Below are 26,831 nucleotides of genomic sequence, written 5' to 3'. Positions count from 1 at the left end.
AGTAAGTAAGTAAGTAAGTAAGTAAGTAAGTAAGTAAGTAAGTAAGTAAGTAAGTAAGTAAGTAAGTAAGTAAGTAATGCCTTTATTGAAATCATATCTTGTTCAGGATCTGGATTTTTAAAATACAATAAAGTTTCAAATACATATAGAATGGCAAGACGAAAAATACAAATGAAGACAAAGTGAAAACATAATAAAATCAAATACAAACGAAGAACAAGAAATGGTTAGAAAAAAACAAAACAGAAAAGGTATCTTAATAAGTTATATTAGGTATGTTTGTTATATAACTACAAAGGGAATAGCTAGGACCTCACAGCACCCTGGTGCATTTTTAGTCATGCGTTCGTGTAATCTGTATTGGGCTACTTGGCACACAGGTCCTTAGACTGGCGCAGTCAGGCGATTAATTTGTTTTTTTAGTTTAAATAAAATCCCGAAATGGAGGTAATAGCGCGAAATCCGAAACTCAGACTGGTTTATTCTTCAGGAAATTCATTGCTATTAAAAGATTTTTATTTTATTTAAACTACAAAAACAAATTAATCTCCCCGACTGCGCCAGTCGAACAGGTTCTCAGTGCAATCCACATAGCGTGGTTAGGGACAAAAGGTCAACGATCACAAAATGTATGTACGTGTGCTATTCACAATATAACTACCAGGAAAAAAAGATGTTTTGACATGGTAACCATCGTCATTTAGTCTTACATACCGATCATCAATCAACAAATCTCTCACGATAACAAGCACAATACTTTGTGTAAACATGCCCAGGCATACATTCAGCTAATTTAATATTGATCATTTCCAGGCATCGAGTTAGAAAGCGGTGAGTATTGTCACCTCCAATCACCGAACACTACGTCCCCGGGCACGTACTTAGTTCCGGACAATACCATTGTAACTTTTAGCTGCCTAAATGGATTGGTACTCACTGGAGAAGAGGAACTGATCTGTTTGGATGGCAACTGGGACCACAAGTCACCCGTGTGTGAAGGTTGGTTAAACTAAAAAAAATTAAGCAATAAGCACCCCACATTTATTGATATTTCTTTGTCACGTCGATAAACGTTAGATTGACATTTTGGGTCCGGTTAGGACTTTGACAATATAACATAACGTCAAACCACTAACTATGGTTTGTTAGAATATTATATAGTGTAAGTCATTTTTAGAGACATGTTTTCTTTGAGATAGCGATAAGATAAGAAGTAGGTCAAATTGGAATCAGCTGCAACGTATATTGTGTATTATGGAAATTAATTACTTCCAGGTGATTGTTAGCATTGAAACGAAATGTTAGAAAAAGTCCCCTCTCTACGTCACTGGAATCGTCGATTTGTTATTGAATATTTTTGCTAAAAACAGGTTTAATAATTAATTGAAATTATTATTATCGTGTATTCGGATTATACAACTAGATATATTACATGTATACTTAAGTCTAGTTAGTGTTTTCTTTATGCTGCTTGTTCACGTCCACTTAGAACACTGTTGGTATGTGCATCTTAACAATATATTTATTTATCACGATAAATATTCAGCTGATATCGACTTCACTTGTAGATATTGACGAATGCTCTGACGGAAGCTCAACGTGCAAGGATGTTGAAAAAAATGAGGAATGCGTTAATTCCTATGGTAACTACGAATGCGTCTGCAAAAGTGGTTACACAGAGTCTGGGGGAAGCTGTGTTCCTGTGACTGTAGATGAAGATATACGTGACGAATGCACTGTTGATGTCGTCGGTGAGTTTCAATCTACGAACATTTTTGATTTTTAGGTCATTCTATCACTTTCTTCTTTCCACCCTGCCAGAATGCCTATCTTTCTGTCTCAGTTAATTTGTTTGTTCGTTTCTCAATCTGCCCCTTTATCCCATTCCTGCATATGTTTGCTAAGCATTCCTGCACCACAAAACTCAATTTTCTTTTTTTTTCCAGATACGACCAGACCCTACTGTGCAGAGGAGGTTGACGAAATTGGGTACACATGGCCAGATTTACCAGCGAACTGTACAACAAATTGGTTGCCATGTAGAAGCGGCGCTTACGGTGAGTCACATCGAACGCCACTCGTCTAATTGTCTAAGATACAATACCGTACAAGTGTTTAAAGGCAGTGAAATATGTATATTTTACAGGTTATATGAGACGACATTGCAGCAGTGATGCGATCTGGTTAAGCGCAGATACAACCGATTGTAAATCATTGGATGTGGTAGAACTTTGGAAACAGGTGAGTAAGATGCACTTAACCGCATATCGCTTTTGTGTTGTAGCTTATGCTTTCCCTAATCTTACATATACTAATTTTACCAAACCATATTGCAGATTGTGAATGTAACGTCTGTGGAAGAAGCCAATAAACACGTATCCGGCGTGGGTGGTATCCTCGATTCAACCGATGACGGGCGTGTGCTCTTTGGTGGCGATTTACTACTTTTTAATGACATCGTTTGGAAAGTGCTTTTGAACGACCCATTATCATTTGATGCACCGATGTACGCGAAGGAAAATTTGAAGGAGGTAAACTATAGTTTAGAGTGTACACTTTGTTGGCAACACAGTGAAATGTAGAACGTTACAGTGGAAAAATTATTGGCCGCACTTGCAATTGAATGTATGACTTCGATACGTTTTCAGAATAAATGTATGGAACTAATTGTGGAATATATCGAATGTTATATCAATAGACGTGTTTTGTGAAATATAATGTCAATAGAGCATTCAATCATTAAATAGTTCATTTGCGTAAATACACTGAAAAGATTGGCGGCTGTATAAACGCTGTAGCATAATTCTGGATTTGTTTATGTCTCTATTGGGCATAACAACCAGACTCTAACACTTATCGGCTAGCCAATCAAAGAGTAGATTGTTTTTTAACAACCGTGGAAAGTACTCCCTGGGGCACCACTCGCATCTAACAACTCAAAAGTCTAGTAATATTAGATAATCAATATTCTTATCCCATAACCAACTTAGAGTGTCGTTATTGTACGGAAATACGCCTTTGAACGATATGGAACACAAACTGGGATAGGGCGGGGGTGTTGTCACCAGCGCATGAGCGATAATCGAGTCCCAAGTTTCGATAACACTTCACGCTAAAAATGCAAAGGTCCATGGGAAGACGTCTGTTTGTAAACAACGACACTGGCCGCATGTCGCATGCGCATGTGACGACCTCCCCGCTTTAAGTTTAAGTGCAATTGACGTTACGACCGCCAATAATTATCTATAGTTGAATTGAATATAGACTTTCAATCGATAACTTTAAAAAAAAGTAAACTTCCAATTGATACAATTACAAATTAGTCTTATGACACCATGAATAATTATCGATATCCAGTGCCCCCTGCATTAAATAAGGTACTATCACGCGATTGTTTTTCTCGTACCGGTAAAACACGCATTAATTTATGTGAATATTATGACGTTTTAGCATTCAATATTAATTAAACAGTGTCATTTCACACTCAACATTACAATTGTGAATGATATTCATAATGGTAAAGTGACAATACTGATAACCTACTTGGAAGTCGTAACTGTAAATGTGCGTCCATCCACGCGCTGAGACGTACGTCATGCCCCATTTACATAACGTAGCGCGTGATTCCGTAAGAACAGTTATGCAAATTTACGATTTCTCTGTTTTTAGCGCTTATTGTTGATCATTTATTTATGATGTTGTGGATAAACACTACCCCATAACGTCTTTCGTATCAATCACTACTATGAACAGGTGATATTAGATGATAATTTCCTAACATACTTGATTTACCTATATATGCAGCATTTTCTTGAAATAGCGAGTTCGTTGCTGGACGCGCAGTATGAAGACAAATGGAGTCAAATACACAAGGTAACTACAGTGTTTTGTTGTTAATCATTCAAACTCAATCCTGTTCTGTGTCGACAACTCGTCTCACACTACCACCAATATAATTTTTATATGAATAAACATTAATTTTCATTAATATTGAACCAAATGGATATCATCTAACATATTTTCATAATCCGTCAATCTGTTCGCGTGGGAATTATCAGTGAAATTTCACAGATCAAGTCGAAGAATGGACTGTTGTACTGGTACTGTTTGAGGGTGAATGAAAGATGGCCGCAAACAAATTACCGAGGCAAATTACAACAATGTTATATCACAGTCACCAGCGACTTTTCATTATCATAAACACATTTCAAAAACTACAAAAAAAATTAATTCATCTACAAAATATAATATATATAATATAAAAAAATTGAATTCCAGAAAAGCAATTTTTTTTCAAGTTACCGGAACTGTTCGACTGGCATTTTGCTTTGAAATTACCTTCTCGTATTTGTTTCGACCTGGCAGAATGTAACTAGAAATGTAAGGGTTTAAATTGGGGATTAATTGCCCGTCTTGTTTAAGTAAAACGCCATGCACGATCGTACCTTCATTTACACAATCATATATATTTTCTTGTACATGAACCAAATTGAAAAAAAAGTTGACCTTGACGTTCAAAGGATTAAGATATCGATAATTATATTAAAACAAAAAACAACAACTATTTCTTTCCGAATATAACAACAGAATCGTGGTGTTGACAAGGGAGTTGTCCCAATCTTCGAATGGCTAGACCTCTTTGCAAGATCAGTCAATAAAAACTTGGTTGTTCCAAATGGTAAGGTTACAGCTACCACCAAGAACATTGGTAAGTTTTCTCAGTCAATAGAGCTAATATATTCGACAAAAGTGACCATAATATTGAAATATGAAAATAATTGATTTACTGCCGTCATACAGATCTTATTGGTAATTATTTGTGGTCTTCTGGGGAAAATAGGAACAGACGATCATCCGATAATCAGTCTACAACCACAGACGACGAGCCTTTAAGTGTGAGTCAATGGAGCGTGAAAAATGGCAATCAGGTCGTGGTCGCTGTGCCAGACGAACTTGCCTCCAAGAACAAGACAAGTACGTTTCCTTTGTTTTATAATATATAAATTGGGTACTCAAATTTTAATTACAGCTTTGGCAAATCATCAGTTTTTGATTTTTTTCAGATGTAACCACTGTCGTCGCCCTGTTATACCACAACCCAGGGGTAGATTACATTCCGGTAGAAGGGGAAGGGTGAGTGAGAGAGACACATTTTACATTGTAGTTACCCTCTGCCTATTCATTTGTCAGTATTTCATCAATACAGTAATATGGGACTATAGTTTTCATAACCAGTCACTATGGTGAAGATTCATTATTTACGTAATATCGTACTGTCGTGTTGATGTGTCTTTTCTTTCAGGAGTGGGTTAAGGTCATGGGTCAAAACAATAACTGCGATTATAAAGGTTTACAAAGTGAACTCTCCGGTACTAACACTGTCGCTATTTGACGCTGATAGTGGCGAAGTGTTGACCGAGGTTCCCGGAGTCCTTACGTTTAACTTTAGTCATGAACAGGTAAGAGATTATGAGCTGATTTGTTTTAAAATATATGTGCTGTTCACCGACAGACAAACCAACCATTAATCATTCTGAAATATGACTTGGAATCTTTCAACTTATTGAAAATTTGATATTCGGCATTTGATTTTACAGTTGGGCTACAGTCCCAAATGTTCGTACATGCGATACGGTGACGACGAAAGGTAAGTATAGTTACGTTATACAAATATTGATATTATTATTTACAGGCACATTACGAACATAAAAACCTCGTCTCGTCACTGTAATAAGCAGACTTGTTCCTCATCCTTCGAAAGACACCTCGGGAATAGCGTATATTGAGCACGGTCTTGCCGTGACTATTTGAGCATGCGCATTTCAAATATATGACGTCACAAACAACACGTAGAATTAATGTTTGCGCACAAACACATGTACATAAGTACATGGTCAGAATGACTTACAGAGGAACGATTAACTGTTACAAATAACAAGCTAACCCAATACGAAATTAAATGGAATCTATGTCTCATCAAACCGATCAACAAATAATTGTATTTCAGGGTATGGGACACTGACGGATGCTCGTTAGTTGAAACAAAGAATGTCGCGGACGAGGATGGAGACGCGTACACAATATGCAAGTGTGACCACTTGTCGAATTTCGCAGTTGTAATGGCAATGGGTACGGAGCCAGTTGTAAGTAAAATATTAACTCCTAAGCAGTGTCAACAATTTTGATGAAACATAGAAAAAATACAAACGTGATGTGGGACTTCGTTAAAGCGAGAGGGTCGTCACCTGCACACGCGCTGGAATTGAGTCCCAAGCGACGATAACAACACACGGTAAAACCGCAAAAGCTTATGGGTAGACGCTTGCTTGTAAACAATGACACGCTATGGCCATCTGACGCATGCGCAGGTGACGACTCCCCGCTTTAACTAATGGATTCTTTATATTCTTTGTAATTCTTTAATCTGATTTCTCCTCTGCAATAATGTCATGTGATATAATGTTCCCCACACAGCCCTTCTTCAGAGAAGCAAAAGATGTCCTTCTCACGATAGCCAACGTTATTTGTGTTTTACTGTTTCTGATAACGCTGACGTTACTCATGTTATCCAGGTGCGTTTTGTTAAAGTAATTAATAGTTATGCAATATGCTCTGACATGACAAGAATGACACGGTAAAGCTGAATTAGCTAAACACTGTCGAGTTGATGTCTAGATGTATTTCTTGAAGCGTTGGTTTGGTTTCCCATAGTAAATTTTGAGACTCCAAGAAATAGAATGCGAAACTCGTTATTTGATTGTGATCGAATCAGTTTAAATAATTTCTCACTTAAATCATTATTTGATAAATCGCGTTTACTATACGTATATTATTATTATTTACTTCCATCTATCCAATCACCGAAGAGTGTTAACGCAATTGATGTGTTACAGAGAATGTGTACGGTTGATTTATACAGAGTTTGTTATATTTTCTTTTCTGCTTTACCAATATATTTTTTTATTGTATTTAAACAGTTTGAGTCAAGATCGTTATTTTACTTTACGAATGACTACAATTTCGTTCATCATTTTTACGGTGACGTCCATAGTTATTATGCAAATTGGTGACAACAGGGTAAGAGCTAATTACCTATATATAATCCGATTTTAGACTATATTTAGATAAAATTAATATCCGTGGGTACTTAGTGTTAAAACCAAACTGCTAATATTGAATTTACAGTCAGAGATGTGCCACCCAAACCACGGATCATATGAGTAATAATCGGAGTGGACTAACAACTATATATACTTACAATAATGTAATGCTATTATTCAATGAAATACAAAACGATGACGCTATCCTATTTTGCAACACCAATCCAACACCAATAGCAAGTGTACCTTCTAATGCCAGTGTGTCTGATGAATCTATTTAACATTCATGTTGCAGGATAACTGTAGAATCACGTCGTATGTGTATAACATGGCACTGGTCAGTAACTCGATGTGGCTTCTTAACCTTGCTCTTCAACAAGTTCTGCGACTGAAGTACTTTGTTGTTCACAATTTGAGAGTAAGGTACGCCCCATGCATAACATTACAAATTTTCCACAACCGGTTCCGTCTACGTCTAATCATTACATATAGTATAAAAATATGTTTTGTATATTTTATTTTGAAGATAATACTTTTCAGGGGTGATCTGTGTATTCCAGGAAACGCACCAGACAGTCATGTGATACCACTAGAATAACTAAAAATTAACAAAGATTCATGAAATATCCTAATATTTTTTTTTCAGACTGGCATATTGCATCATCGGTTGGGTCGCACCGATCGTAGTTATTGGGACTGGTCTGATGGTATATCCGACTGAACGGATCAAAGGGACCGAGTAAGTATACACAAAAGTACATTAAATATTTTGCCTACTATATCGGGTGGTATACACCAAGAAAGTATCGACATTACACCTTACTAAACATGTTACTAGAGAAATTTATATACGTATTTATTTGCACAAATTACAGTAAATCACATATAAACTCTTCTTTTTACGTTGTAATGTTGTTGGCGAAACCCCAATAATCTTATGATAAACTATAAATTTCAATGCATTACTATACTTTTTATAGAATGTAATGTACAGCATAATACATGGGATTTCGGCAATGCTTTCAAAACCAAATTCTTCGTTTCTTGTTATATGTACTGCCTTGCGACTTATCAAAGGCTTTGCATTTATCGGTGATTTGAGTCTTTTTAATATGTTGCATTTGTGGCAGAGCACCGAAGATTTCTCATTTCGGAGTTCTCATTGCTGCTCCATTAAATACATGCTCTGTATTTGCAGATGCCTCTTAATATCACCAGTGTCGGTGTTCTCCGTATGTGAGAGTGTAGTAATAATAACGGGTCTGGTGAGTAAAATGAAATGAATAGATTATTACAACTACTAAAATAAACGATTCTACATAGAGAAATATGGTTTTCCAATCTACTATACAATCAGACAGAATTGTTCATTTTTTTAACAAAACCAAACCATTACATTATTACGTCAAAATTGTATTAAATCATTTAATGACACATAATAATATTTCTAACTTTGTCACAAATAATATTTCCATATTATTTACATAACAGTATTAAAAACAACACTCAAATGTGATGTATATATATATATATATATATATATATATATATATATATATATATATATATATATATATATATATATAAATATGTTAATGTTGATTTCAAGGTGACCTTTGTTATGCTGGTATATGTTATTGGATGGTTCTACAAAGTTCGTATCACATATCAAGATGACGAGGCGGAAAAATTATGGTAAAATTATTTATATGAACCATCATTGTTGAGATTTGATTTTGATTTTACAGCATGATGCAAATATTACGTAGTTGTTTTCGGATGAATAAATCAATTCAACGAAGAACTATATGTGTACTTATATATACTAGTACGTCATATACGAATGCGGTCATACTATTACATTACTTGGAATAATTATTCATTTGTTTATAAAATCAATAACTTGAGTGAATTATTGCATATAATAGAACTTTAAACTTACCGTATTCATCAAGGTTTATATAGTAAATGTAGATGGTGCGATTATTACAAAGTTTCGAAATAGTTAACAAGTGTGTTAAGTAATATACTTCATTATCCAATACAGTAATGAAGTGTTTGAGGTTTGGGTATATTTATAGATTATCTTAGAAACGATAAAATCATAACATGTTCAATATTAAAAACAGTATGTCAATGTATTGTGAACTGAATGCTCATATAATTTAGTGATTTGGTATACGTATTTTGCTCGGTACGGACTAATAAGGGACTTGTAGTTTATATCTCGTTTTCTATTCAAAACGTAAGTTGTGTAAACTAATGCCTCTGTTTTATATAGGGAAGATTTGCGTTGTGTAATACTACTGTTTCCAGCATTCACGTTCAAGTGGGTCGTAAAAGTCATGGCGGATCAGAATCCAGAAGAGCTCTCATACGGTTATTTATTCGCCGGCGGTGTACTCTTTGAGGTGAATTTATGTAGTTGAAAATTCTCAAGCCAAATTCTTAGTTTTCACCTGAACACTACCATACATTCATATTGAATACACGTTAATGTGACAATATCTTGTCTTTCTCACACAGGGATCTGTAATATTTTTGTCCTTCTGTGCAGTCAACGAAGAGGTAAGCCCATGAATAATGCGGTTCTGTAATGTTTTTATATAATCGGTTTCTTCATCCTGGGTAATCTTGCTTATCACACACATCACACGTGTTTTTACGCTCATTTTCACGTGTCTCGTTTTCAGCTTCTCGTCTCCTTGCGAGTGAAATTCTGCGGCAGCCAAGAATACCAAGATGCATGGCACGAGGTACAAAAACTTGAAGTAGAGCGAACTCGAATGCGAAAGGATGTACACCAAGAAACATACTTGAAAATCAAACGCATACGTGAAATGCGAAGACAGAGACAGGAGGAAGAAAAGAAGAAACGTGATATTTTGAATGATATATTTACGCTGGTGAGAATGCATTGCATATTTATTTGGCCAATGATACATACAAGATGGCGGGTGTGTCTGTGTTTCTCAGGCTGGGTATAATCAGTAACATTTTGGCGGTTTGTCAGCTATTACTATCATTCTGTTGTGTTTATCTTGAACTGATACGACTATATTTGTATTCATATTTAAAAAAAATCTCTCCAAGTATAAATCCTTGAATAAAATCTGTTTAAATTGTTTCAAGGTGTACTAAACACATATTTTAGTTGAATATTCTGACAAATAACCAATCACCGAGCCTAACCATATATTTTGTCATTTATGTTTTTTAGGCCACTCATCGAACCAAAGTGGGAGCCATCGGTGAATAGACGCAGGCGGAGTTAGCGACATCTCATGATGGATGTACCGACAACAAAATTCAACTGGGAGTAGTTCGTGTAATCACTAATATATGAGATGGTTTCGCTTGGCAGAGTAAAGCACTGACCAAAGTTGCTTATGATTAAAAGTATGCTTGGCATTCGAGTATCTTATTTTAAACTGTTGAAAACAAAACATACATTTATTCTAGTCTAATATCCTTATGTACAAAATATATTAGAGATAAATTACTTTTTTTAAACACATCCGGGTAATTCATGAACGCATATTAACATTAGATTGTCTTAAAGAATGGTGTGGGCTGCATTGCTAATGCAGAGGTTTTTAATGCGTGACGACACGAAAGTAATGTAATTAGAAAATAAAACTGTTGCATCTTTTATGAGTAGAAAGTAAAATAATAATGAAAAAAAAACTAATTTAACGACATATTTATGAAGACGAACCGTTGTGGAACAGGCTATTGTGTAGTTGGTCACGAAGAAAATATTAAACTTTAACAATGATTTTACGTGTATAGTACATTAAAGAATTATTCAAGGTTCAGCACGTTTCGTTTTCGGTTTATATCAACATTACATTTGCATGCAACATGCAATATTGAACATTTAAACATGCAGTTGGGTGATATATGTTTGTATTTATTTATTGTATAAATATATTTTAAATTGACGGTCAGGGAACACTTAAATAAATATCAAATTAATAGATATTAATGTCATATAAATAGTTAATCTCATCACTTAATAATTTTTTGAACATGAATGATACTGAAATAAATAGAAAGTGAGCTGGCACTCGTATATATTACCAACATCAACTATAAAGGCTACGTAAGATATCATTTGCTGAGGTACAGTCACAGTTGAATTGAAGTGAAATATATCTCTATTGTTAAATGATCCTTCATTTAATATTGCATAGTTTATTGTTAAGTGCACAACCATTTTTTTCGTTCATTGTCAGTATGTAATGTATTCTTATAACAGTTATGCTTTGTTTGAGGAATTGTTTAATTACATATTTTACAATTCGTGGTCGTGGTTTTTCGACACATTAGATATGAAATTCATCCGAATATCTTGTTATTTGATTGTCGTAATTCTTAAGTTCATCATGTATTTCATTTGGCACCTCAAAAATGGTTAATGACGACATGTCATTTGGAAATTAAGATGCCATTTGCGTGTATTTTATGCAGCACAATATTATGTAAATTAAAATTTTAAAAATATCACCACATTCATGTTCGATTTTTTTGAATGAATTAATGTATGTATGTATGCATGGGTGATTGGACAATCTAGCTAACAAACACTGATGCATCATTAAAATAGTATCGAAAAAAGTTTCTAGGGGTTTATGAACTACTGCTTATAATACTGTTCCTAAGAAATAATGTTATAAAAATTGTTCTTTAGTATATTATCAATTGATAATAATAATACATATTATTAACCCGTGGAAACCTATTTGCATCGCGTGAATTTGCACAAAGCAGGTTGGGGGGGGGGGCAAACCGATAGGCAGACATTAAGTATAAATATATAATAATAAATATATATATTTATAATAAGTTAAAATCATGGCAATCGTTTGGGAATATCATATATTTAGACCGCAGAGTTAGTGCCGGTTAAGACCATCACACGTAAGTTAAAACGGTATATTCTTATTTGGCGCAACCCACATAATTCAGATCGTGAGTGCATCAATAATTTTGGAAAATGTAGTACGCATGATATCAACAAGAGGTGGAGAACATATATTGTGTCTGTGTAATAATGGTCACATTGGCATTGACATTGACATCAGCCTCCGACAAAGTAATAACAAATAAATGTCAAAATGACCATAATTGTGAGTACAGGTTGGGAATTGGTCGCTATCTTACTTAAATACCTCGTCTTCGATATCATGCATGCCACCATGAATCATGTAATTTTCAAGATTCTATTTGAAAGAGAAAAGTAGACTATTACTATTTACATAATCAAATTCGACAAATCCAGAGAACGCGACATTTTAAATGAATTCATATCTCAATACGATCCAACCCCCTTAAAACCTATAAACAAATGCCAGCATGAAATGGTTCTCAAAAAGTTGGCCAATCAGATGCACACAATACTGATCTAATCTCCTGGCATATTACGTAACGTAAAACTGACATCAAAATCGTTGTCTTCAGGCAGGTAAATAAAATGACTCTTAACTTTTGGACTATGGGATGTACCGTCACCTTGCTTATGTAATCAACAATAAATTCATGGACAACCTGCGCGTTACAAATATCAAGCTCATATTATGCTCATACAGTTCAGTTATTTTGCAGGGGATAGAATATGGTTTAACCAAAACATCATACAAACGGATGTATTATCTCTGTAACAACAAGAGTTGTCTTTCCCTTGTTACTATGACAATCGTAGTGAAATTTAACATGGAGTATTGCAGAGTATTTATGACGTTACCTTGCAATCATTTCTTGATTTTTCAAATAGAAAGAAGGGAGATTTTAGTTTATGAGAATGTATATAAACAGCGTGAGAGATGAGGACATACGGGTGAACATAGTGTGCGTGTATCCTATTCCAGGTTGAAAAGGCGATGTGTAATTTATAGTGTGAAAACATATATACAAATCTTAGAGGTTCATACGAACGAAATCCGACCACATCTACAACTTCTGCATGGTCAGGTATCTGAAGGCGGATTTCAGAGGCGATTACTTCGTGAGCAGTCATACTGCGGTTCAATTTTCTGTACCACAAATCTGTGCTAAAATACTGACATATAGTGGAATACCTGAACTAGTTTTGAAATTTATTAAATTTCCCGTTGTAATACATTCGGGTAACTTTGATACAAACATAAAAAACTTAGCTTCCGTTTTATTTTATTTTTTATTTGTGGTGTCTCTGAGTTTTTTTTTTTACCGCCATCTACTCCCGTTAACTTCTGTTGCGTTTTCCTTTCTCATCTGCTGTTATAATCATGAGCCAATATGTAAATCCTTCATTTGTTTAATGCATGTATGTATGTACTAATTTATTTATTTTTATTAAAACTATATACGAATAGTTATGATATGCAGGCTTATACAATCATTGGAGACAATTTAAATAATTGTTAATTAATAATAATAATAACCAACAATAATTATTCAAGCTCGTAATTCTACACAAATTGGATTTTACATTTCTAAGTTAAATAAAGTGTTGACATTACGCATGCGTGTTGTGGATAAATAATATTTTTCATGAGTGATCTGCTATATTTCGATTACTGAATACGATTATTTCAGAATGACGACGCGGCTTGTATGTGTAGTGCAATAAACGTAGATGTTTCCTAACTGAACTGCTGTTACTTCACTTGAAAACAGAATAACATTTTTAATTGCTCAGGATGAAATATTAAAATTATTCAAGACTGAAGGATTTTGTATTCATCTGTTTCAGGTATAAGATGAATAAATGACTTGTATAAATTAATGAGATGTAACGAGTACTTAAAGAGGAGATGGATGCCTGCCCAGTGTACATACACTATGACACAGGCATATTTCAATAATGGCGACATTGTAAATTAGGAGATCAAATTTGAGGAGGAGAATGGCAAACGAACGACAGTGGCTACACGTTTTAGCGAAGATAATAGCTGCTTTTTAATGTTAAAATCAAAGGGCAACTGTGCATTTATAAAAACAAGATACGTCGACAGAGCCGGATTATTTTCTCATTTTAATGCTACTGATATATATAAACTAACCTAAATTTATTGGCACAACGTAACAATGAGATGATACTAAAACAGCATATTCAATGAACATCTTAGGCTTGAATGTTACATTGCGCATGTATGTGTACATTTTTACATCACGGTCTCCTGAATATTAATAATGTATTGCTAAATTGATACTCTAGTATACAATGGCCTTACTTGTAAAGCACCGACAAGTGATTAACTAAAAAAAAAAGAAAAAACCTCCTCATCATTAGCCTGTGAACAATCTATTTTTTATTGTACTATTATTAATTAATTATGGAATATTATTAAAATAGCAAAAAATAATTTTAATAATTAATTGAATGCACATTTATTGCTTCAGTTGCTACAGCATTAGTTTTTGCCAATTTCTGTGAAAGTTCAATGTGTTGTAATAATATCCCAACTTTGACTTCATTGTATGATTGATATCAAGAAAGAATATTATTCTTGACCACAACTGTCGAATAATAAAAGGCTCGTTTTTGGTGGAGGATCAGTTTCCTTAAAACAGGCAACCTAATATTGGTGAAGCGTGGAAAGTGACGTGCCGTACTGGTCACCATAGTTAAGAGTATTGTGAGCTGAAATGTTAAAAAAATGCTGAGTTCAATGTTTCTGTCAAGTTGGAGACCTGAATAAACTTCGCGGCCACAGTTGCTGTAACTCATGGATCGGCTCCTGTTTGTCCTTTGCTTTTTGCCTTTGGCATTCATACAAGGTAAGTAAAAGAGTGTGTGTAGTCAACCTTTTAACAGTATGTGTGGAATGCTGTTTATGCTGGCAGTTCAATTTCATAGTTATATTCATAAAATGAATATTTTAATGCGTGCATTAGACGTAGAACATGTTTTTGGGATGAGGTCATTTAAAATACAAGGTATGTGCTTTTCTGCGTTTCCTTTATGTAAACTAATAGTGTTCTCTTTACATTGACACATTTAAAACTGAGGAACAAAGTAATTTACATTATTATCTCATCTTGCCGCAACACATTCTGTTGGTGAAACCCGTATGTTGTTTTATCAGGTTAGCGTCAAATGGAATAGCCCAGACGTTGTGTGCATATTTGTTTTGCAGCGACCATTTTAACATTACCCGCGACGTCATATCAAACATATGTGACAACATCGGTTTTTTAATTCAAATGTTCAGTTTTATCGATTGAAATGTTTGACTTCCACGTCTTTCACGCCATTATATCCACGTATAAGAGCGAGGTGGGACAAAAGCGAGAAATATTTCTGGGGATAAACTCCTCCTGTAGTATAGCGATTTTTTAACTTGTTTACGTTTTTTTAGGAAAGTGTAATATTAAACGGTAAAACAATCGCCCCAAATCGTTTTGTTTCGAAAAATTCTACTTGTCGCCCTATCACATGTAATTCTCTCTATATCGTTACATGCGGTGCGTACTTTGTGAAAAACTGTCCACTTTATCACCTCGGCATAGAGACCAAATATGCGTTCAAAAAGACGCACGAGACTAGGGGTCTTGACCGAATTGTATTATGGGACATGAAATATGCCATACTTTGGATATGAGCTGAAAGAAAGGGTGTCCTTGATAGTGAGGTCGATACAAATTATTAAATATATTCGCAAGAGCAATCAGAATATATGGTGTAGCATCCACGGGTTGCATCTTGCTCCGTCGCTGAGGGCGTAGAAACAACGTTGGAAAGGACAAAAGACTCAAATGGGTAATATACCTGTGATATATGTAATATTGATTATTTCGACAACGAATAATTGGTCATGATTGGTAACCTATAGACCCACCTTGGTGCACACCATTTATAGACGATGCACTTCAAATTCGATAATAATTATCAATACGCGAATTAAGAGAATCATCTACAGAAAACGAGTAAACGAGCGCATATTGAATACCCCATTTTATTCTGAATTTCGTCAGTTGTAACTTCCAACATACTATTTCAACCCTCCATCGTTTCATAAATTTGTAGAATTATTAACTTCACAAGAAACCAATATAATTACATGTTTGGCAGCCTATGCTTATCACAAATTGAAACTTAGGGGCGATATTGCTGATTTTTTTTGTAATTTAAGAATATTTAAGTATATACTTTATGAACCGATGGCTTTGAACTTGTAAAATTAGACCATATATGGATATATTTCAAATTGCAGTATATTCATATACAAATGAAACAATTGGATCAAATAGTTAAAACAAAACAACATGTGCAACAGTAACCAAAGTCAGTATGTGCATTTAACAGAAGGAAGATCTAGCCAAAAGATGCTGACAAAATTAAATTTCATTTATTACTGGCAAGTAATAGCAAAGAAAGAACATGCTATAATTTTCAAATTTTAACCTGATATATATATATCTAATGCCCTTTGTAACAGAGTGCATTTATACCACCGACTGGGGCAATGCCAATATTCGAACGTGGTATTTCTACTTGCATATTTTAAATATTTGTTTTTCTTTATTTGTTTGTTATTATTATTAAATAATATCACACTGGAGAATCTGATACCACATGAACTCAGTATTTACAGTTTCGACGAGCCGTTGGTATTGTTTTACTTCGAATCTCAAAAATAATGAGTGAGTTGGGTCTATATACGCAGAATAGTACACAGAGGACAGTTATACAAATACGCATTACAAGAAGTGAAATGTTTGGAACAGATTCGGACATATGTGAGAAAAGGGCATACATCGTGAGGCTTAGGTCTAAGAACTAGAAACCAACAAATTGAAACAGCTTAAAGCACGGAAGGAAAAACGAAAATCAGATGCTATTTCCGAAATATTTAGAGTAGTTTCTTTTTTAAGTTAGCCGTATTAACGAAGATAATATTTAAGAATTAACAGTGAGATTTGTTTTCAATCATTACAATTATCTACTGAAATAATTGTATATAATACAGATGACAACAAAGTTGTTTATGTTTTATCGTTACTGTAGGCAACACAGAAGATATGATCCGTGCAGTAAAATGTATCCATACTCGATAGCCGGGACTATTATGGAAATATGCAAGAGGTGGGGTCAAAGGAAACGTAGTATTCCCAAGACAATAATTGAAGACTAAATTTATTTAATTGTGTTTTATATGATTCTACTCTACTATTTGACAACCACGACATTTATTACATGTATCGTGCAGTAGCAGTAATATAAAGCCATTTAATATTTTTACCATATTACATTCCCTTTGGGGAGGGTCTGATTGATCCGTGAACACAAGCTGGGGTTGTGACGTCACCAAACAATATTTGTGTGAAAACTGTTTGAAATACTATCAATCGTAATCACGCTATATATCGATATATCGATAGTTTCATGCATTCACCTAAATGCGTTTTCGTTTTAAATTGCACTTAAAAATGTTACCGTTCCATCATTTACAGTTTCAACATAAATGTTTAATAGCAGTCAATAAACTAGCGACAAGGTCAGTTCAAGGAACGGTGTTTCTATTGCCCCCTGGTCTTATTGTACCCGGGGAGGGGGGGGGGCAATAGTACCTAGGTCCAATAGTACCTAGGTCCTATTGCACCCCCCCACTTTCTATTGCACCCCGAATAAAAGTGTATTACATTTTGTTATAAGCTAAATGGCATTTTTAAAGGTAAAGCTGGCAATCCCTGGGACAAGATCACACAATTTCAATATACAAAAAGCTAGGCTTATGTATATGCTTGATGTGGCTAAAATTGTCATTTAATATATCAACTTGGTAAAATACACAAGAACATTTTGCAGTTTTGTATTACCATGTATTGTAACCCAATCATATAATTATTATCAAATAAAAACCCAGAAAGCATTATTGTAATCTGAGGGGTGCAACTAGCTAGGATCTATTGCACCCCAGTTATCATATATCAGTTTTTATATCTTACAAAATATGTGTAGACTAGCTATTGTCAAGTAATCTGAGGGGTGCAGTAGAAACTAGCTAGGATCTATTGCACCCCAGTTAGCATATATCAGTTTTTATATCGTACAAAATTTGTGTAAACTATTGTCAAGTAATCTGAGGGGTGCAGTAGAAACTAGCTAGAATCTATTGCACCCCAGTTAGCATATATCAGTTTTTATATTGTAAAAATATTTGTAAACTATTGTCAAGTAATCTGAGGGGTACAGTAGAAACTAGCTAGGATCTATTGCACGCCAGTTAGCATATATCAGTTTTTATATCTTACAAAATAGTTGAAAACTATTATCAAGTAATCTGAGGGGTGGAGTAGAAACTTGTGGGTGTTCTCATGAATTGCTTAAGGCATCTATGAAAGACAATTGAGTTGCCTCCAGTGAAATACACAAATTGACGTCGGCCATATTTAAACCAATCATGAAATAATTGCACATGCGTGTGTATCACACGCACACATACACACCCAACCCACCCACAAACACACAATTACACTGGTAGGTCTCGGATAAAATGGGCATTAAAATATTGATTGAAGTTACAAAAAATGTACTGTCCTTTGTTATTTATTTTCGCTAGTTGCGTAAAGAGGCCTGTCTAACTTAGACATTTTTAGACATTATTAGATGATATTATCGATATTATCGGAGAAAAACGAACTGTTCTTATAGTTGCCCAGGCAGACATGTCTAATTTAGATATTCTTAAATGATATTATCGAAGAAAAACGAACTGCCCCAATAGTTGTCCAAACAGACGTGTCTGACATAGACATTTTTAGACATTACTATACGATATTATCCATAATATCGGCGAAAAACGAACTGTTCTAATAGTTGGCCAGGCAGACCTGTCTAATTTAGATATTCAGAGAAGATTTTATCAGCGAAAAACGAACTGCCCCAATAGTTGCCTAAATAGACCCGTCTAACTTAGACATTTTTAGACGATAATATTGGAAAACGTTAAAAAATGGAATGTCGCGCCTTCCTCCAGTGGAGGTTGTTGCAACAGCATATTGTCTGAGTGCATACCTTGAGGTATTCTCGTCTTATAAACCCTCTCTTCGCTCCTTTGATTGCTATTGATGTTGGGTATTCACCACGTGCAAGGTAAGTTCGAATCTCGCCATGATCGACATCAACCAGACAATGCGTCTGTCATGCACAGCTGCAAGCTGCAGACTGAGCTTTCTAGTGAAATTCATCTCAGAATTTACATTGAACTTCTTGTAAATTTCCTGTATACAGCATGGTCCAAACAGAGGACAAACACAGCTGGTTGCTTGTGCAATTCCACAAATAAACAAACATACAATACAGCTGACCAGAGGTCATAAAATAGAATGTTACACTTTGGAGGGGCAAATGAGTACAGGCCATAACTTTATTAAACTGACAAATGAAACCACACAGAAACACAATATCATTAATATTGTCAGACACAGCATTTGTTTTCATTTGGGAAGATAATTTTAATACATCTACCTCTCAAAACAACAGATCATTTCTATGATCATTTTTGCAGTTAATAAATAATATAAAGTAATCAAAGTATAATAGAAATCCACCCAGGCGGACAATTTATGACATTTTAAATTCTAAAAGGGAGGGGGCAATAAAACCAGGGGAGGCAATAACACCTAGTTACTATTGTCCTCAGGGTGCGATAGAAACTAGGTGTTACTGCAGTGGGTGGAATAGGAACTAGCTACTATTGCAGGGGATGCAGTAATAAGGGGGCAATAAGAACTAATACAGTAGCTGTATGCAAATGAAGAGAAGTCACCAAAACAAATTACAATTTCATTGTTGGTGTATGCTATCGAAACAACTGAACATGCATACAGGTGATAAATAAGATATGAACATTCGTTGACTTTGTGACATCGTATTTATTAAAATCGTGTAGTTATATTTATATTATCCTCGCCAATCTAACCATGTACAATTTACTAGTATATTTCAGTTCCTTAGCCTTGTCGGCCGTGGGTGCACCGCTCATGCACTTTCCTTTGCCACAAATCTCTCTCACCAGTCATCTTCGCCATACTTCTCCCACTCCATTCTTTCAAATCTTCACTCCATTGTCTCTGCGGCCTTCCCCTTGCTGTTTCAATCAGACCATTTATGACCATTGCATTTCAGCCCTTTTTTCTTATCTGATAGCCATACACTTTCATTTTCCGTCTCTTAACCATATAAACCACAGTCTACATTTACAGTCCACCCATTTTTACCCTGACCAACTGCAGCACATATGCATTTGTCTTCTTCGTTTTCCATGAAATACCCAGCAACCGTCTGTAACACTTCACCTCAAATGCTGCCAGTTTATTATCACTTATCTTGCTCAATGTCCAGCTTTCACACCCATATAAGAGCGTTGAATTAACTATAGCTCAGAGTGATTTGTGTTTATATACCATTTTTAAGCCTTTAGCTTTCCAAATTGTGTTCAGCATTGCAAGCGCAGGCGTTCCTTGTCAAATGCGGTTAATCAGCTCTTTTTCAGACTTAGCATTTTCCGTAATTTTAGCGTCTAGATACTTGAACGATTTCACTCGCTCTAATTTGTATTCTTCAGTATGTATGTTTGCTTGCTCAGATTCACAGTTCTCTCCTACAACCATCACTTTGCTCTTCTTCTTGCTTATTTCCATACCATATTTCTTTGTCGTTTTATCAAGTCGGTCAGTCAACTCTTGTAATTCACTTTCTGCCATCAAATCCCATATCTTCATTCCACCACAATCATTCACCCAGTGCATCTGTCATTATTTGTTCAAGAAAAAAGATTAAATAAGTTGGTGATAATATTCAACCTTGCCTTACTTCAACGGTAGCTTGGAACCAGTCGCTGTATTGATTGATTGATTGATTGCTACTACGCTCTAATAAATCTGATATTACAAGATCACTCATTGGATAGACTCTAGCCACACATTACTATATGTGCGTATTACTATATGCGATAACTTACTAGCTGTCTGTTTGTTATATTTAACAATTTAGGATTAGTTGTGTTTGAAATAAATATCAGTAGTATTATATATGATAACACCTTGTAATCTCTCATATTCTCTTACGCCAAACTGATTGGATTGGAATGCAATAAATCACAATATACTAAAATAGTAGCATGTATTATTTAGTTGACCCAGGCTATCAATATAGGGGTAATATCACAATAGAAGCATGTATTATGTACGTGTTTTCAAGGACATGCATACACGTCTCATCAAAGTTCCAGATTTCCATTTATTATTTGTATATATGTGCTGAATTTTTTAAAGCTAGAGTATTAATGCATATTACATGTTATTTTTGTGGCCTACTTTTTCGACTAGATTTGACTCATGAAAAACTATAGAACTGGAGGATAAGAGTACTGGGCCATTTGAAGGATCGTTTTTATTAGCTCATAGAGGTTCTAAATTGCCGAACTAAATCCAACTCAGGTGGTATTCAGTGTATCCAATGGTCTACATTCGATTTCAGTAAGGCAAGTACGACTAAATACTATACAATGGCAGCACTTGGCCATTTTGATTCTCATTTGACAAACAAAAACAGTATCTGAGACGTCAAGGTCCCATATACATATTATGTTTAAAATATACACACACGATATAAATCTAGTTTCAGAATGACGGAAATATTTGATTTTGGTAATTTTGTAGCACAAACATGACTGTGATTAAGCTATCACGAAACAAATATGGTTGTGTACATGTATCACAACATGCATGACCCATACATGGCATTTGAATGTGATCAGTCCTGCATTCATACCCGAATGCAAACACTTTAGGATCAACCCATTAGTTCCTGTTTTCAGACAAAACAGTGTACCATAACAATTTACCACGTTTAATACTCAAGTGTTGTTGTTATCTGTATGTACACTAAAATTATTTTAACCACACCAACCACAATTACTGTACAGCACAGACCTAGGTCAAGCTATAAGCCCTCATTTTGTGCTAAACACAAACAGTAGTTATTTATTATCATATGGATCAAAGCATTATGCTTGAATACATTTTAAATTCCTACAAGTAAACATTTTGTAGGATATGAAAACAACGCACAGTGGTATGGAATGTAACATTATTGATATTTGTGTCTAGAATGTTCATACTGCTTTGACCAGTATCACACGTTATGATATGTGTGTAACTGTATTAATTATACAGAAGGGTTACGTTCAACAGCACCATTGGGTGAGATTGTAGTACGTGTGTGTACTTTATTATTGTTGTAGTATATTTGACACAGGAGTTTCCATCAAACATCGAACAATTAGATTTGCCAAATTATAAAATCAAAGTATTGCTTGGAACTGTAATATTTTAGCATTATCCTGTACTGATCGAATCAGAATATGCACGTTAATATATGACTGTTGCCATATCATGTTTGAAAGTAAACAATATGTCATCTCACTCACTCATGAAAACGAGCGAGATATCATGAGTTCAAATACTATATTTGTTAACAATTTGTGAATAATATCCACAATAATCACATGCTTTACTAAAAAGTGACCAACACCGACGAGGTTACAGAAGATGAATGCTTTTTTATGGTTTAGAGTTAAGCCCTGTGCGCCATTCATATTTACGATTTAGAGTTAAGCCCTGTGCGCCATTCATATTTATGATTTAGTAACAAAATCACATTATAGTTTTAAACATATTGTAATTCTTGTTATATCATACGTTAACTTCGCAAGGTACATTTGTGTAATATATATATATATATTTATTATTATTATCATTATTATTATTATTATTATTATTATTATTATTATTATTATTATTATAGCAAAGTACATTTTATAGTCACATAACATTGAGGAAAATTTGCTAAGAAAAACTCTTGAATAATTATTACATTACTGAATACATTGATACCATATGTTATCATTGACTCTTACATGATTAAATGACAGTTTAAACAATCATCTGGATAAGTGTATGGCCATCAAGTTAACATTTCATAAAATTGATGGCCTCCCAAAACGTGAGAAAAACAAGTGGTTACTCACATTCTTGACCTACATTTATATTCACAATGCAGCATTGTGAAACATAAACAAAATTAAATGTAATTCAAAGATAAAAATAACCGTTTCATGGTTGTTATTCAGATAAATAACAAATGGAACCATCTAATAATTTATCAGATAATTTTTCTTTACAGCTCTTTTAGTGTCATATTTAGTGCCTAGGCCATTCTGTTGTAAGAGTGATAATAATAGTCACATAGCCCCTGAGAGTAACCACTGACCCGCCATCACAAAGAACATACCGGCAGGGATTAAAAAGCGCTTGTAATCGATATTGATGATTTTTGATATTGTAGAATTTATCTATCATAAACCTGTACGCAACAGCGGCTACAAACACTAATTAAAATTTGAGTCCCACACAGGAAAGGGTAGAAAAAAATGGCCCGAGTAGTAACGTCATATGGTTCAGCCCATCTTATAAATGCAACGTCCATAATAGCACCTGTAGCCGATTCCTTGCTTTAGTCGACATGTGCTTCCCGAAAGTGAATTTTCACTAGAAATACAATCAAAATATCTATAATATGGACAATATAATACGCACAATTGAGAATAAAAACAAAATTTCAACTGTGGTTGATACTGATAAAAACACCACGATAGCAATACGAATGTGAATAAACCGTCATGTCTACTAGAAGTGTATACAGTGCAAAAATTACACGAATTGACGAAACAAGCGAAACATAGTCGGACTTGCCGGAAAAGATTTAAAACAAGACATAGAAACCTCATGGCCTAATTTTGTAATCAGGCCCCGAGAAATGCGACATAACTGAATAAGCATGTTTGGCCACAATAGCATTAATAACGTATTAACATGAGTAATTATTGCTCACGATGACCCATAATAGTTTTAGCAAACGCTGCAATTTATGCTTGAAAGGAAAACTTATCATACGTATATTCTAACCCCACCACTCCACACCGAGCAAATGAAATGAATTTGTATCATCATGCCGGCACAGATCAAGGGTACTTTTTTTTTAAAAAAACAAAACATTTTTACCGTTTTCTGATAAAAGTGTGTATAAGCTTGTCCCACTTTAAAAACTTAAATATAATTTGCATGATTGCGACAAGTGTATATTCTGAAAACACTTTTATTGGAACATTTCAGGGATGTTTTTGCTCATAACACATTATGTGAAGTTTTTAAAACTGTTTCCATCAGGAAAATGTATATAAAGTGCTTATTATCACAACAATTTTAAAAGTGTTTTTACTGGTCACACATTTTGTAAAGTGTTTGCACCTTGAACATAAAAAAAACGTGTTTATTATCACAACAATTAAAAGTGCTTTTACTACACACATAGTTTGCAAAGTCTTTATAATCACGACACAAAGAAAAAATTCTCAATCAAAGGCATGTTTTAATGAAGTGTTTATTATCACAACACACACATATTTTGAAAAGATTTTACATCAGAAATATATATTGAAAAAAGTGTTTATAATCGCAACACTTTGAAAAGTAAAACACAAAATGAATATTTACAATTGCTCGTAACAGAGACACATTTTAAAATGTATTTACACTGATGACATAGTAAACAATTATTAACATTATCATTTTTGAAAACAAAATATATCAAATAATGTGTTTCTTGATGAAGCATTTTGCACTATTGTACAGTGATCAAAACAAACGATAAACAAATCACATAATCAAGTAAGATATATTTCTAAATATATACATTAGTAAGGTAAGTTACATTTAAGTGTTACATTTAAAAAAACATACATGTATAGTTGCTGTAAAAGATATTGTCATGAATTTGTTTTTGCGTATCTGTTAACCGACTTAATTAGTTGATTATTAGTTGAATTGCTGTGTTATGTCTGTCATCGTTTAGGTCTATTTGAAGTTTTGGACGGAACTTGGCTCAGTGGTTTGGAACTAATTACGAGATACCGTCGCTATTCTGACATCCGTAGTTATTAATGTAGTGAACGATTAATCAAAAGATATGACGTATTCAGTACTTAGTGTGATTGGCTTAATGATTGAAGGTTACGCCCTAGAGTCTTTTACTGTTTTGTAATTGGTTAGAGTTTTGAAAATGAATAAAGAGAGTTTGAGTTGGTCTTGGCGAATACTCCACGACAGACGCAGTCCAAGAGAGTCCAGGGGCGAGCCTTGAGGCAGTCCAGTCTTGGGCTAGTCTTGGGTCAGCCTTGCGAGAGTCTTGGGGACTTTTCCCCCAGGGCGCTGTGTCTTATAGAGTGCTCGAAAGATCGACTAAGACGAGAGCTGAAACGTATTTCGTTGTGTGTGTCTTATTTGACTGTAAAGTATAAGTGACTTTCCCGATCCCGTACCTCAAGGGGACGAGATAGAGAGACGAGACGAGTTTCCCCCCTGAAAGTGTGGAGAACCCTGAGAGAGAGAAGATTTTACCCCTGATACGTGGTGGAGAACCCGGGCATTGCGTCTTACGCACATTGACATCCTGTGAAGAAAAGTGAAATGGCGAAGATGTGTCTTTCTTGTGAACCGAACTAGCAGCGATGGCAGAGACGACTCGGAAACTGCGTTTGACGACTAACGACTTTACCCGAACGACACCGATGTACAACGCTGAAGAGATGAAGATTTCAGAACCCCTTCGGAAGGACCAGTACCGGATAGGACTGTATAATTAAGAATTGAGCGACATTAAAGACAAGAAGAAGATGAAAGAACGACCCGGACTAACGCGACAAGAGAAGAAGACGCTTATAGACTTTGACTTTAGCTATCTGTGTATTGCTTAGAGAACCGCTCGTTAGACACTGTAACTGACACTGTGTAACTCAAGGACGTTGAACTCTTTTTCACAACCCTAACCCTATTGCTCAGTAATGTAATGTATTGCTTGCTTTTCCTATTGTTTTTACCGTTTTCTTTTTGTGATGTTGAATTGTATGTATGTAAGCGCTCAGATCTTTGTTTTGAACTGATATTTGGTGACGTGCGAGGTCCTTTATAACGATTTAAGCGCGCTTCAGTGGACGAGTATTTGCAACACAGTGTTTTGAGTTTTGTGATGTTTTATGGTGTTTTAATGAGTTTATGAGTAAGGGATATGATGGGGAAAGTAATGCCCCAATGAGTTTTTCAGAGTCTTGAGATTTGTCGAGTACAGAGATACCGACGTTTTAAGAGTTGTTTTTGTTTATGTGTTGTTTCCGGAATACTTCTGACGCTTTTTGAGTTTAGTAGAGCACCTTTGTAACGTTTTTTTTTTATGTCTTTTTGGGGTGAGAGTTTGGTGCGCTTATATACGTATTGTTTGATATCGCAAGCTTTTGTTCATGATTGACAGGATTATATGTAACATAGTAGTTTCTATCGTTTTAGCCTTTCCGTCTTTTTGCCAGAGGAGTAATGTGTTATGAAAGCGAATTTGTCTTTGCATTCTGTTTCCACGCCGTATGACTTTTGTTTAGATTAACGACTTTTGAGTTCAGTTGAAGTTTATAAGCGTATATGACAGGAGTTTGATTAATAGCTTTTTATTCATTGTTTATTAGTTACCGCTTTGCAATGCTTTAACCGAGAGACGCATCCCTGGTAATCACGTGATCATGCTGTCGACTGCAGCGATTGGCTGATCGCATGGTTACACCGCCACGCCTTAGTTTTTTTTGACCTTTTGATATAGAGTTTGTAACCTTTAGTAACGGAGAAAGTGAAGCG

At 34.8% G+C, this 26,831-nt stretch overlaps 1 protein-coding gene across 1 annotated transcript; it reads left to right on the top strand.

Annotated features, from left to right (window-relative positions):
- The first annotated feature begins 223 nt into the window (after positions 1 to 223).
- LOC144351910 (cadherin EGF LAG seven-pass G-type receptor 2-like) lies at positions 224 to 11,614 on the top strand. The gene is made up of 23 exons (XM_078009166.2): positions 224 to 251; positions 814 to 999; positions 1,569 to 1,751; positions 1,947 to 2,057; positions 2,147 to 2,241; positions 2,337 to 2,531; positions 3,805 to 3,873; positions 4,588 to 4,708; positions 4,801 to 4,974; positions 5,064 to 5,133; positions 5,303 to 5,459; positions 5,598 to 5,647; positions 6,008 to 6,143; positions 6,475 to 6,572; positions 6,978 to 7,077; positions 7,396 to 7,523; positions 7,747 to 7,839; positions 8,299 to 8,365; positions 8,710 to 8,795; positions 9,382 to 9,511; positions 9,627 to 9,668; positions 9,794 to 10,006; positions 10,321 to 11,614. Exons 1-23 carry the CDS (start codon positions 224 to 226, stop codon positions 10,357 to 10,359), a joined length of 2,571 nt encoding a protein of 856 aa, XP_077865292.1. The 3' UTR covers positions 10,360 to 11,614.
- Positions 11,615 to 26,831: the final 15,217 nt, after the last annotated feature.

The sequence above is a fragment of the Saccoglossus kowalevskii genome, chromosome 22, assembly GCF_978046115.1.
Source record: "Saccoglossus kowalevskii chromosome 22, keSacKowa6.1, whole genome shotgun sequence".
NCBI classification, from domain to species: domain Eukaryota; kingdom Metazoa; phylum Hemichordata; class Enteropneusta; family Harrimaniidae; genus Saccoglossus; species Saccoglossus kowalevskii.
The sequence above is the reverse complement of the archived record's forward strand: the minus strand, read 5'-3'. Positions and strand labels throughout refer to the sequence as shown.